The 13,318-nt window shown below is 52.2% G+C and overlaps 2 protein-coding genes across 2 annotated transcripts; both read left to right on the plus strand.

Moving 5' to 3' along the window:
• Window positions 1-492: 492 nt before the first annotated feature.
• Window positions 493-11,133, plus strand: BRETT_000533 (uncharacterized protein; the record flags this gene model as incomplete). The annotated part of the gene is made up of 1 exon (XM_041279098.1): window positions 493-11,133. The coding sequence occupies one exon, from the start codon at window positions 493-495 to the stop codon at window positions 11,131-11,133; it is 10,641 nt and encodes a 3,546-aa protein (XP_041137312.1).
• A 693-nt stretch (window positions 11,134-11,826) lies between these two features.
• On the plus strand, window positions 11,827-13,242 carry BRETT_000534 (uncharacterized protein; the record flags this gene model as incomplete). The annotated part of the gene is made up of 1 exon (XM_041279099.1): window positions 11,827-13,242. The coding sequence occupies one exon, from the start codon at window positions 11,827-11,829 to the stop codon at window positions 13,240-13,242; it is 1,416 nt and encodes a 471-aa protein (XP_041137313.1).
• Window positions 13,243-13,318: the final 76 nt, after the last annotated feature.

A 13,318-nucleotide genomic window follows, 5' to 3' on the forward strand; every position in this document is an offset into this window, starting at 1 on the left:
GGATGGCGGCAAAAAGCTGCACAAAACACAACAGGGAGCTTCAATATTGATGATTGATAGTCTTTGTATGGAGTTTTTTGATTGGAAAAACACAAGAGGGTTCGATTTGGCCAAAATAGTATCCCTCATACAAAATAGTATCCCTCATACAAAATAGTCCCTCATGCAAAATATTATGCCTGGATATTCTTATGATGGCGCATATTTCGCAGGATTCCGCGCTAAGCGAGAAAGTTGGAAAAACAATTTTTCGCTCCTATTTAAGGGCAGACTTGGCAGATGGATGTAATGCAGATTATGCTTTTGTGAAAAGCAAGTAGTACAGTCTGTTAGCAAGTGCAAGCATTGATACCAGACTAACAGGCACAGCATAGATATACACTAGTTCATTCCATATCTATCGTGATAGCATTCAGATATTGGGCCAGACAAGGCACATCTAAGAAAAGATAAAAAAGGCTACTGGATCTGTCTTGACATAGGCGTATCAAAATGTTAATCTCTAAAAGATTGTCGGCAGAGGAGAATGCGAGCATTAGCAAGGATGTGAAGGAGCTAACCGAGAAGATGGCATCGTGCCCACTTGCGGAGTTTGTTGCCCTTATGAGGGCGGAAATCGCAAAACCTTGGAATGAGCTCCGTTTGGACCTCTACCAGTATATCCCGGTGTTGAATCGCATGGACGGGATTTTGGAGGAGCACGTTAAGAAGTACAAGCTAGAGGGAGAGTTCGGGGACTTGATTTTCGTCGACCCGAAGGACGAAACGTTGATTGTGACGTGTCTTGAGTACAGCTACATTTTGCTCCGGTACTGCAAGTCGAAGGAGGTCTACAACTCGTCGGAATTCGTGAGCGATCTCTTTTTGTCGACATCCTTGGACATCAAGATGAGCGCGATGAAGTTGTCGTACATACTATGGGAGAGATTTGCTCCCTCTGAGCGTGCACAGAGGTCCTTGCCGAAAAACAAGGAGAAGGTGTTGCTCACTTTGACGTCGAGCTTCCCGCCAAGGGCGAATGCATTGCCCGCGGAGCCGACGGCAGAGGGCAGCGTTGGTGAGGCGGTGCAGACGAATTTAGGAGCGAAGAGAAGTGGAGGACTGGACAAATCAAAACCGAGAGCCAAGACGGATGCCTCCGGATACCGGAATATCGGCTTGATTGAGTGCATGCAGCGGGACTTTGTAGTTCCGGACAAGTGGAAGCGGCTGGACTTCGAGTACTACAACGTGGCCCCGCGGATCATTGGCGATCAGGAGCTTTCGGAGGCAGTGAAGAAGGTGATAATCCACAAGTCATCGGGCAAGAAAGGGGGCAAGGTACACGGGAAGCTGATCACGAGGGGGAAGCGGGGCTCGGCCGGCATAGAGCTCTCGCAGGAGGGCATTCACCGCTTCAGGCTGAGCCCTGCGTCGGTTGCAAAGCTGCCATTGCAGCAGATACTGGATCTGGGCTCGAAGATGGTTCCGAAGGAGAGGTGGCCGGAGTTTGTGGTTGCCGTTTATGTGGCCAAGGCGTACTGCAACAGCTGTGATGAGGCGGTGGGCCTGAGAAGGAAGCTCGTGACATTCAAGTGTCTCTGCCTGGACGTTTGCTCGAGCTGTTTTGCGTACATGGTGCTTGCAGACACGGTGTTGGAGGAGGAGCCAGCGTTGCTGGGCGAGATGTCGGAGCTAATCGACCCGGAGAACGCCGAGCAGGTGCCGTATGAGGCGTCGCTCGCCGCATTGCGTGCGTTTGTCGGGATGTCGGTGTTCAAACCCGGGTGCTCGGACATTCTCCGGGCCTGGGGGGGCAACATGGGCCGGAGCGAGATGTTTGCGATCCTGGAAACGATCCTCGAGGGTGCGAAAAGGGACCAGGTGCTGATGCAACAGCCGTACATGAACTACGTGTTCAACATGGTGGCGAACTTCATGGACCACCGTCGGTTCGCCGGGTACCTGCGGAGTGCCGGGTTGATGAGTATTCTCCTTGAGCTGGTGGCCCAGCGGACAAACTACCGACTCACGCGGTCCGGGCCGATCCACTTGATCGAGATGTTCATTGACGGGTGCCCGGAGGTGTTGGACGACTTCATTGCACAGGACGGGTTCCGGATCGTGATTGAGGCGTTGCAGTACGAGGTGGATTTCGCACTTGAGCACCCGGAGTACGGCGGGGGGCGGCCAACCGGTGCAGATATTACGTTCAGCATTACTGTCCGGCAGGTGAAGACGATGAGCTTTCTGCTGAAGCTCGTGTGCAACTTGATAACGAGACACCCCGGCGACAGGATGCGGAACTTGTACGACTCGGAGATCCTGCAGAGCCTGATCAAGATCATGCAGCACCCGCCAGTTTTCGGTGTTTCGTTGCTTGCCGACACGCTCCGCATCGTGTCTGGCATCCTCAACAGCGAGCCGACGGCATACGCGATCCTCGAGGAGGGCGGGGTCGTGGACGCGTTTTTCGAGGGGCTCGACACGTTTCTGATGCCGGACGGTGCACTTCTCGCGGAGATCCCAGACGTGGTTGGTGCCATAGCCCTCAACCGGCGGGGGAACGCGCGGGTTTTGCGTGAAAAGGTCGTCGAGAGGACGATCGGCGTGTTGAAGGACGCCGCCTTGTGCACGCAGCTTCTGCGTGAGGACTACTTTGTGGCCCTGGGCCGCGGGTTGGACGAGCTTGCCCGGCACTACCCGAACTTGCAGCCGGCGGTGTGGGCCAGCGTGGCCGAAGTGCTGGCTAGCGTGCCAGGGGCGGTGGAATTCCGGCCCACGCAGCTGTACCAGTCGGAAACCGGGTGTTTCTACAAGTCACCGGACGAGAAGGTGGTGCAGGACGAGCCTGGCGGCACGGAGTTGCCAACGTGGCGGGCGAGGGGCCCAGGCAGCGTGCTGGAGTGCAGTGCAACGGTCTGCTCGATGCTGTTTGACGGGTCGGGTAGCTGGGACACGCACCTGGACGTGGCCGGCACAGTTTCAGCGGTTGTCGGGTTCGTGACCGTTGAAAACGCGCCTTTCGACTACGTGGTGTCTAACGCGGTGTACGCGGTGGCCGGTATGATGAAGGCTGTGTCCGAGAGGCACAGGGGGGCTTTTTTGCACAGGCTGTGCGAGGAGTTGCTACGTGTCCTCGAGGGCCTCCGGGACTTCATTTATTACACGGACAACACGAGCTCGTTCTTCGACCAGTTCGAGGGCCGCGACCCGGAGCTCGGGGGCAGGTACTTGTCCCATTTGGGCATCGCCAACTGCTTGCTGTACCTCCTGAGCGACGTGTACGTGTCGCCGAACAAGATGCAGAACAAGTGCAGCCAGGATTTGGCCCGGGAGTTCGACTCGGGACCCGGCCGGCGTCTCCTGGACCTCATGCTGCACTTCTACCGGCGGATTGCACTGGAAGAGGCGATTTTCCACTGGCGGACGCCGGCCAAGGCCGCGGAGAACGCCGTGTGGACCCACCAGGGCATCTCGCGGTACCACGCGGAGATTGGGCGGCCGGCAGCACGGGGTCGCCGCCGCGGCACCAGTGCCAAGTCCAAGAACTTGGCCGTGTTGTTCTTCCACTTCTCACGGTGCCAGGCCTGGCTCCGGTACATTTTCGCTGGGCTCTGCCGCCTAGGTGGTGATGAGTCGTGTACGGGGGACGATTTCGGCCGTGCATTGGGTATATTGCTGCGGTACGCCGAGACGGCGACGCGTTTGCTGGATGGGAGAGAAGAACAATTCTCGAATGAAGACTTAAGCGAGAGCATGAATGAAAACTCTAATTATGAATCATCAAGCCAGAACTTGAATCAATCCATTCAATCCCCTCAATCATCTAGCCAGAACTTGAACCAATCCACCAACCACCAATCCACCCCAACCCCCATCTCTTCCGCCTACTCCCTCCTCGCCTTCAACCACATCTTTTCCTCCGTCGCAATGCCCCCCTCGGCGTCCGCTTCCGTCAACTCTGTCCTCATCATCGCATTGTTGCAGTTCGGTTGCTTCAAACGGCTCCGGGAGCTCGCTGGGGACGCATTCCGGCGGCTTGCGACGTTTTCCCCGGCCCAGATCACCAAGTACGCAAACGCCAAGTACGTCGACATCCACCCCTGCTCGACCACAATCGTGTTCTTGAACCAGGTGCTCAGCTTTTACGCCTTGGCAACCGGCAGGGACTCTGTGCAGTATGTGCCAAAAGCAAGGCTCATGTACCCCGGCCTGCAACGTGAACACGTGGCCTTTGCAAAGGAGGTCGGCAGCTCTCTTCTCGTGCAGACTTCGATCGCCGGGTTCGCGTTGCTCGAAGAGGTTCTCGGAAAGGACCACTGCGATATTCTCGCACAACCCCGGGGCATCCCCTCGCAGCTAATCGAGAAGCTTGCGGTTATCAGCGAGAACTTCTACGTTTCTGCAAATTCCACAACTCGCAACCTTGCCTTCGAGGGCCGGCTCTACTGCCTGAGTGCACAGCCGGAAACCGTGCAGAGGACGCTGGCCACAACCCCACACCAGTTCCTGCACCTCTGCACCATGGATGACTTGAACTTCATCCGCGGGGCACACCAGTCGCGGCTGCTGGGCCAGTGGTACCGGATGGCGGAGTTGTTTCCGGCGGTATCGCCGACGGTAAGCACGCTGTTGGGTCACGTGTGCAGCCACTCCTCATACTTCTTCTATCCGGACGTGGTTGGACCCTTGGTGCCGAGAATAATTACGTGCATTGATGGAAGAGAAGGAGATGGAGATGGAAATGGAGAAGATGATTCTTCTATAAATTCTACAAACACCGCCTCCAATGCCTCGAGCCTCCTCAGAGTCCTCCACTCCCTCATCGACGACGATGCCGGCATCTGCAACCACCAGAACATGCACATCATGATCGCCAAGCTGCTCGTGGACGTCATTGAGCCTGCAAACATCAACTCGGCCTGGATGCCTGACTTGTTGGCCGTGCTATTGCGCTACTTAACGCACTCCCGGGTGCCCAAAGTGCCCAACACTGACCCCATATCCGTCTCCTGCGATCTCCCGGACTACAAGATCTCATTTCCAGCCGTTTGGGTCGTCGACCCGCTCTGCGAAAGCATCCTTTTCGAAACCTTGTTGGAGGTCACCGAGGTCCGAAGTGCGTCGCTAGCTGCAGAATTATGCAAAGTCATGCTTGTTCTCTGCGATTCCTACGCGAAAGTTCGCCGTGTGTTCTCAAGCAGCCTTGTCCGGGCCATTTTGGAGTATTTCCGCCTCGCTCCTCTCGAAATGGACCCCGTCCAGGGTTTCGTCATGTGTCTTTTGCGGTACGGGTTCGAGAACCAGGCTGTAGTTCGTGCCTACATGCAGAACGAGGTTGACAAGGACTTCTCGTTCAACCGGGGCCACTTCCGGCCTGCTCCGGTCCGCGATCTCCCGGGTTTGGTCAAACAGCAGGGCGTGCTTGTTCTCCGGGACCCCGATGCGTACATCGACACGCTTTCCTCGAAGGTGATCCTATACCAGTTCGAGGAGCCTCTTTGTTTTCTTGATGTGTCTGTTCGCACGAAGGGCGATGATGCGATAATCGAGAAGGATAAAGCAAATGCTGAGGTGAATGATAATGTCAAAGGTGAAGATAAAGCTGAAGTAAATAATGTCAAAGGTGAAGATAAAGCTGAAGTAAATAATGCCAAAGGTGAAGATAAAGCTGAAGTAAATGATAATGTCAAAGGTGAAGATAAAGCTGAAGTAAATGATAACTACAACACAGGCGTCATGAACTTGCTCCTCTCAGAACTCATGTCCATGACCAAAACAGACTTGCTCTCCTCGCCTCCCAAAGAACAAACAGATACCCCAGACAAAATCAAACCAAAGGTCAAGGTCTACCTCCCAGACACATACAAAGTGATCCACAACTACGAGGAGGTGTTCGAAAACAAAAACCTCGTCTACACGCTCTTTCTTCTCCGGGCAATCGGAGAGTGCTTGTACTCGTACAAGCAGGCCAAGATGGAGTTCATCCTGTTCTCGAAAAAAATGGATAACACCGACGGCAAACCCAAGAGCACAGCCATCAATATCTTGATCCACCGGCTCATGAACTCGAATCCGTTCTCGCAGGCTGACTCGGCACGCGAGAGCAGAAAAGCACTTCTTTCCGAGTATGCCGATATGTGCATCAACGCCTTGGTGACCGGTGTCCCTGCTTCAAAGGAAGGTGTCGAAAATCCAAAGCTTGTGGACCCAGACATGACCTTCATCCGCAAGTTCACGGTGGACATTCTTCTCAAGGCGCTGCGACCGGAAAACCTGCCGAAAGCCAGCATGCTTGCCCGGTACAGCAAGATATACAACATCGTGGAATGCAGCACGAAGCTGTTGGGCGACTTCGAGTCGCTCGTCTCGTCATCGATGCGGGATTTCGACTTTCTCAAGTACGAGCGGTACTACATCGGCCGGGAGTTCCTCGACAAGAGGTTCAACAACGTGTTGGTTTCGGTGATCTCCGGCCTGGATGTCAACTTCCCCTACAGCAAGCGCGTTTCCGACCTCGTGATGAAGTGCTTTAGTCTGCTGGGCCGCATCAAGACGCGGTTTGACGACTTATTCCGCGATGAGGGCCACAGTGGCGATAACGACGAGGAATTGATCAATGATGAGGACTTGGAGGTGGCCGAGGAGGCGCCGGACTTGCTCAAAAACTCCACACTCGGCATGTATGATGTGGATGAGATCGAAGACGAGGATGAGGACGAGGATGAGGATGAGGACTTGGACGAGATGATCTTGGATAACGGCGATATCGAGATCGTGTACTCTCCCGCGGGAAGTGATGACGAGGACATGGATGAAAGCGAGATGGAGGACGAGTCCGAATCCAGTGAGTACGACGGGCACAGGTACATCAACGATGATGTCATGATAGACATCGTGGATGACGATGATGATGATTCGGGCAGTGCCGGCGATTCTGGCGACGCAGTTTCGTCTTTTTCGTCATTCTCGTCGATTTCGGGCAACAATTCATTTGATTCTGAGGCCGGCGATTTTGGCCCCGATGAGGAAGCAAATGCACAAAATGCAGATGTGCAAAGCTACGATGCGGAAAACGAGATTGAGGAAAGCGAGGATGCCGAAAACAGCGAGCGGGACAGCGCGATTCTCGATGAGTGGCTTAACGAGCATCCGGATGAGTCCGAAAACTCAGATGAGGACATCCTGGATCAGCCGGAGGACCACATGCGGGATGTTGAAGACAGCAATTTTTCCGCGGACGGGTTTGAGGACAGCGACGTGGAGGTGATCGACGAAAACGACGACGACGCGTCGCACCGGACGCTCAGCCGGATGTTTGTGCCGACCGGGGTCCGGCGGACGGATTTGGCAATTTCGCCACCCTTCGAGGCTGTGTCGGGAGGGCACAACAATTTTTCTGCCATCACGGTGTTGGACGAGGGCGTTGTGCCGGGTAACGCCGGCGGCCGGGCGCCTGTAGTTTCGTTCCGGGGCGGTTTGGCGCCGGGCGGCGGCACGCTTGCGGAGGTGTTGCGGGCACTAAACTTCCACGACAAGGATCAATTTTCCGCGCGCCAGCGCATTCCCAATTTGACGATGAAGGGCACAGTTTCGCGGTGGGGCGAGGTGTACCGACTTTTTTCCGCGCGCGAGCGCAACAAGGACACCTGCCGGGTTATTCCGACGATTGTGAACCGGGTGGCTGCGGCAAGCCGCGCAGTGAATGAAGCGGCAAGGCGCGTGACGATGCGCGAGATGGAGGAGCGCGAGAAGGCGGAGGAGGCGGAGCGGCAGGCGGCCGCCAAGATGGAGCGTGCGCGTGCGCGCCGGGCTGCGCTGGGCGAGATAGAGCCCGTTTTCGTGATGATCGAGGGCATGCCCGTGGACATCGCTGGGTCCGATATCGACCCGCAGTTTTTGATGGCGCTCCCTGACGATATGCGCGCGGATGTGTTTGCGGACCATGTGGAGCAGCGCAGGCGCGAGGCCGCACGCACCGGCCAGCACGTGCGCGAGCAGGACCCGGACTTCGTTGCATCTCTCCCGGAGGATATTCGTGCCAATTGCAACTACGAAGATTTTGGGGAGGGAAGTGAGAATGAAAATGAAGGAAGTGAAAATGAAAATCATGAAAGTGAAAATCATGAAAGTGAAAATAATGATGGTGAAAATCATGATGGTGAAAATGAAAATAATGATGGTGAGAATAATGAAAGTAACGATAATGATAATAACAATCACCAAATGCAAAATTATGGAATTCACCAACCAGATGTCCCTCACCCCCCTAACCAAGACAAACACAAACTCTTCTTCACCCCCCTCATCGACAAATACGGCGTGGCTGCAGTCATGAAGCTTTTGTTCGTGCCGCGAAAATTCGAGCATCGCAAATCCCTTTTTGAGGCGATGCACTACCTGTGCAAAAACAGACGCACAAGGAGCGAAATGATCACGGTCCTGTTTTACATCCTGCAGGAGGGACTCAAGGGCCAGCAGGCGCTGCAGTCGCTGTACGGGCACTTGTGTGCGGTGGGCCGCCACACGGCGCCCGGTGCGCCCGGTGCCCCCGGTGTGGCCGCCGGCGACAGCGGCAGCTTCCCCGTGGGGTGCACGCCGCTGACCGTGGCCGCGCAGACCATGGATGCCGTGCAGAGCTTATTGGAGCGCGCGGGCTACATGCGGCTGCATTTCTTGAAGGTGCAGGAAAACAGCCCACTGCTCAAGAAGGCCGCCAAGCGCCACGGCGCATCCGGAAGCGGCTGTCGGTATCCGATTAATTCTTTGCTTCTTCTTCTCCGCAAAGATCTGATCCGCGATGATTCAAATCTTATGGATGCGCTTACGCGGTGCATACAGATGGCAACTTCTCCTTTGCGCGTGTGTAGGGATGTTGGGGGCAGAAGTGAGGGTGAGGGTGAGGGAGGAAATTATGATTCCAGAATTTTAGGAGGTAGCGATAGAAATTATTCCCATGTTCAATCTGCTGAGGGCACAAATGATGGAAGAAATCCGGAGGGTGCAAGTTTGGCAAATGCTCAATTTTCTGAGGGCACAAACACGAGATCTGAAAACAACAATAAAAGAATTAAAACAGGTAAAAATCTCCCTGCCCTCCCGGAGATCCCAGCCTCAAATCTCCATCTTTTGGTCAATGTCCTCGTCCTAGATGAATGTGCGGGAAAAGTGTTCCGGCAGGTTATCGCATCGATCCAGAACTTGTCCGTGTTGCCCGTCGCGCAAAAAGTGTTCCCCCGCGAGCTCTCAGCCCGGGCCATGACTCTCAGCACGAAAATTTGTGCGGACCTCCGCGTGCTCACGGCTGAATTGGGCCCGGGGCAGAGCGAACCGGCCGCGGGCGACCTGCTCGCGCCCTTCTCTTTCCCCGCGGCAGACCAGACAAAACTCCTCCGGGTGCTCACCGCGTTGGACTTTTTGTTCCAGGGTGCGGACCGCCCGGTGGACGATGCCACGCAGCTCAGGTGCTTGTACAAAAAATTGGCCCTGGGGCCACTCTGGGGGGCACTAAGTGATTGTTTGCGGATTCTCGGTGGCAGAAAGGATCCGGCACACGTGACAACTGCTCTTTCGCCGCTTATTGAGTCGTTGATGGTTGTTTGCAAGCATAGTAGTGAAGGAAGGGAAGGAAGTGAAGGAAGTGAAGGAAGAGTAGGAAGTGAAGGAAGGGAAGGAAGTGAAGCAAGTGAAGCAAATGAAGAAAGTGAAGCAAATGAAGAAAGTGAAGCAAATGAAGAAAGTGAAGCAGATGAAGGAAGTGAAGCAGATGAAGGAAATGAAGGAAGTGAAGAAAGTAAAGAAAGTAAAGCAAATGAAGAAAATAAAAAAGATGTCACCATCTCCAACTCCTTCCAAACTAAAGCTCACGACTTCTCCAAAGAACCAATCGAAAGCCTCTTCTTCTCGTTCACAGAAGAACACAAGAAGATCTTGAATGCGATGATTCGCGAGAATCCAAAGTTGATGAGTGGCCCATTCTCGGTCCTGATCAGAAACCCCAAGGTTCTCGAGTTCGACAACAAGCGGGCATACTTCCAGAAGAAGTTGCACGAGTCAGATGGCATCCGGACACCACTAAGCGTGACGGTTCGCCGGGATCAGGTTTTCCTCGATTCTTACCGGGCTCTCTTCTTCAAGCCGATCGACAAGGTGGCGAAAAGCAGCCTTGAGATTCATTTCAAAGGTGAAGAAGGCGTGGATGCGGGTGGCTTGACCCGGGAGTGGTACCAGGTGCTTTCAAGGCAGATTTTCAACCCAGATTACGCCTTGTTCACACCGGTGACCTCTGATAAAACCACCTTCCACCCAAACCGGACGTCCTGGATCAACCCGGAGCATCTCTCGTTCTTCAAGTTTGTCGGTATGATCATCGGCAAGGCCATCTATGACGGATACATGCTCGACTGCCACTTCACCAGGGCTGTGTTCAAGAGATTGTTGGGCAAACCCGTCTCGCTCAAGGACATGGAGTCGCTCGATCCAGACTACTACAAGTCCCTCGTGTGGATGCTGCAGAACAACATCACTGACATCATCACCGAGACCTTCTCTGTCGAGGAGGACAACTACGGTGAGCACAAGGTCATCGACTTGAAGGAAAACGGCCGAAATATCCCCGTCACCGAGCAAAACAAGCACGAGTACGTCCGGCTCATCGTCGATTACCGGCTGATCACCTCTGTCAAGCAGCAGCTCGACAACTTCTTGCTTGGATTCTACCAGGTGGTCCCAGAGTCGCTAGTCTCCATCTTTGATGAACGTGAGCTGGAGTTGCTCATCTCCGGTTTGCCCGACATCGACGTCGACGACTGGAAAAACAACACCAACTACGTCAACTACTCTGCTTCCTCACCCCAGATCCAGTGGTTCTGGAGGGCTGTCAAGTCTTTTGACACCGAGGAAAGAGCAAAGCTTCTCCAGTTCTCCACTGGCTCCTCCAAGGTCCCACTAAACGGCTTCAAGGAGTTGAGCGGCGTCAACGGCATCTCCAAGTTCAGCATTCATCGAACCTACGAGGACACGGATCGTCTTCCTACTGCACATACATGCTTTAACCAGATTGATCTACCTGCCTATGAGAATTATGCCAAGCTTCGGGCCGCCTTGCTTCTGGCTGTCAGAGAGGGACACGAGGGCTTTGGATTTGTTTGAGAGGAGTGAGAAATGAGTAGTGAGATGAGTAATGGAGTGACTTGAGTGAAGAATATAGTGAATAAGTGAGTAAATCGTGTTATTGAATAAATGAGTAAAGAATAAAATGAATTATGTGAAGAATATTTGTGTATTGAGTGATAAATATTACTGAATTATGTGAAGAATATTAGTCAATAAGTGAGTAAAGAATAAAGTTGGTGAAGTAGGTAAGTAAGATAAAGAAGTAAGTAACATGATGATGGTGAATGAAGCAAGGAGAAGAAGTTAGTGAGTTAAATAAGGAATGGGTAAAGAAAGTAAGTACAGTAGGTAAAGTGATCAAGCAAGTGAGGTAAGTACAGTAGCTAATGTAAGTAAAACATTGAATTAATGAAAAAGTACTCTAGGTAAAGTAGTAAGTAAATTAATGAGAAGTACACTAAGTAAAGTACTAAGTAAAATAGTAAGTAAAGTACCAAGTAAAGTACTAAGTAAAGTACCAAGTAAAGTACTAAGTAAAGTACCAAGTAAAGTACTAAGTAAAGTACTAAGTAAAATAATAAGTAAAATATTAACTAGGTAAAGTATGAAGCGAAATTACTGAAAAATAAAGTTAGCGAATTAAGCGATATTCAGTAACAAAAATATCTCACTACCCTAACTTATTCTTTATTCCTCACTAACACCCCTCATCGCCTAACAGTTAATGCTATGAAGAGATCGAGGACACCTAATACAAACCAAAGCAACAAAAGGAGAAGGGCAAGGGGCAGAAACTCCGCTACAAGTGGTAACTCAGCAAGTGATGATAATTCCCACTATGAATCAGATGGATTAAGCAGTATTAAAATACATCCTCTCTTACAGCCGCTCGCACATGGGTCCGAACTCAATTCAGAGGATGAGGATATCACTCCCAAGAAGCTGAAGAACCCCATCAGGTCCAGTAACTGGAAATCGAAAAGTGGTTTTCTTCTCAATCCATATATTGACCAAAACGACATATCGTTGGAGCCACGACGAAGAAAGGCATTAGGCACGATTAACGAGCCCGGAAAATATATCCGGCAGGCCGAGGACCTGCGTGAGGAGATTAGGGCAAAGGAGGAGAAAAGGAAAAGGGAGAAAAGGTTGAAGGAACTCAACTTGATACCTGATGAATCAAAGGGAGAGCAGTATTATGTGCCACCGATGCCTCCACGAGTAGAGTGGTGGGATGAGCCACTTCTGGATGGCAAGAGCTACGATACTGCTGTATCACAATTGGACAGTATGGCCTACAAGGACCCGATGAACGAAAACAATCCAATCACAATATATATTCAGCATCCAGTGCCAATCCCGGCACCTTGGGAAAAGCATGAAAAACTAGAAACCATGCCGATATATCTTACCAAGAAGGAGCAGAAAAGGCTGCGGAGAAATGAGAGACTCAAGAAGTTGAAGGAGGAGCAGGATAAAGTCAAGCTTGGGCTTCAACCAGCACCTGCACCCAAGATTAAGCTTAAGAATCTAGTGAATGTTCTTACGAATGAAACGATTAAGAACCCCACAGAGGTTGAAGAGAGGGTTAGAAGAGAAATGGCAGAGAGGCAGCGTAAGCACGAGCGGGAAAATGAGGAAAGGGCACTCACGAAAGAGCAAAAAGCTGAAAAATTCGTGAATAAGTTGGCGGCAGACAGACAGAGTGGCATATACAGCTGTGTTTTCCGTATTGGGCGTCTTGTGAGCCCCAAGAGCAAGTACAAGGTGGATGTCAATGCCAAAGAGTGGGAATTGGTCGGCGTCTGCTTGAGTGAAGCTGATGGAATGAGCGTTGTTGTAGTTGAAGGTGGTCGGCGAGCAGTAACAAAGTACAAAAAGTTGATGCTTCGCCGAATAAAGTGGACCGAGAACGAGCGACCCAAGCGACGGGTCGATTCTGCCTCCGGGGACGATGCAGATGCAGAAAAGCCGCTTGAGGATCTCAGCGGCAACAAGTGCGTACTGCTTTGGGAAGGTGAACTTGCAGAGTACCATTTTCGGAAATGGAGCATGTACCAGGTGGAAAACGATCAAGGTGCTTTAGAAACAATGGCAAGATTCCACTTGCAGAACTACTGGGTACAGGCGAAGGAAATCGGCTGATATTGGGAACAATTCGCAATTATATTTACAGAGTGCATTTATATATACTAGAAAACGGCATCCGATGCATAAATCC

The sequence above is a fragment of the Brettanomyces bruxellensis genome, chromosome 8 (assembly GCF_011074885.1).
Source record: "Brettanomyces bruxellensis chromosome 8, complete sequence".
Taxonomy (NCBI): Eukaryota; Fungi; Ascomycota; class Pichiomycetes; order Pichiales; family Pichiaceae; genus Brettanomyces; species Brettanomyces bruxellensis.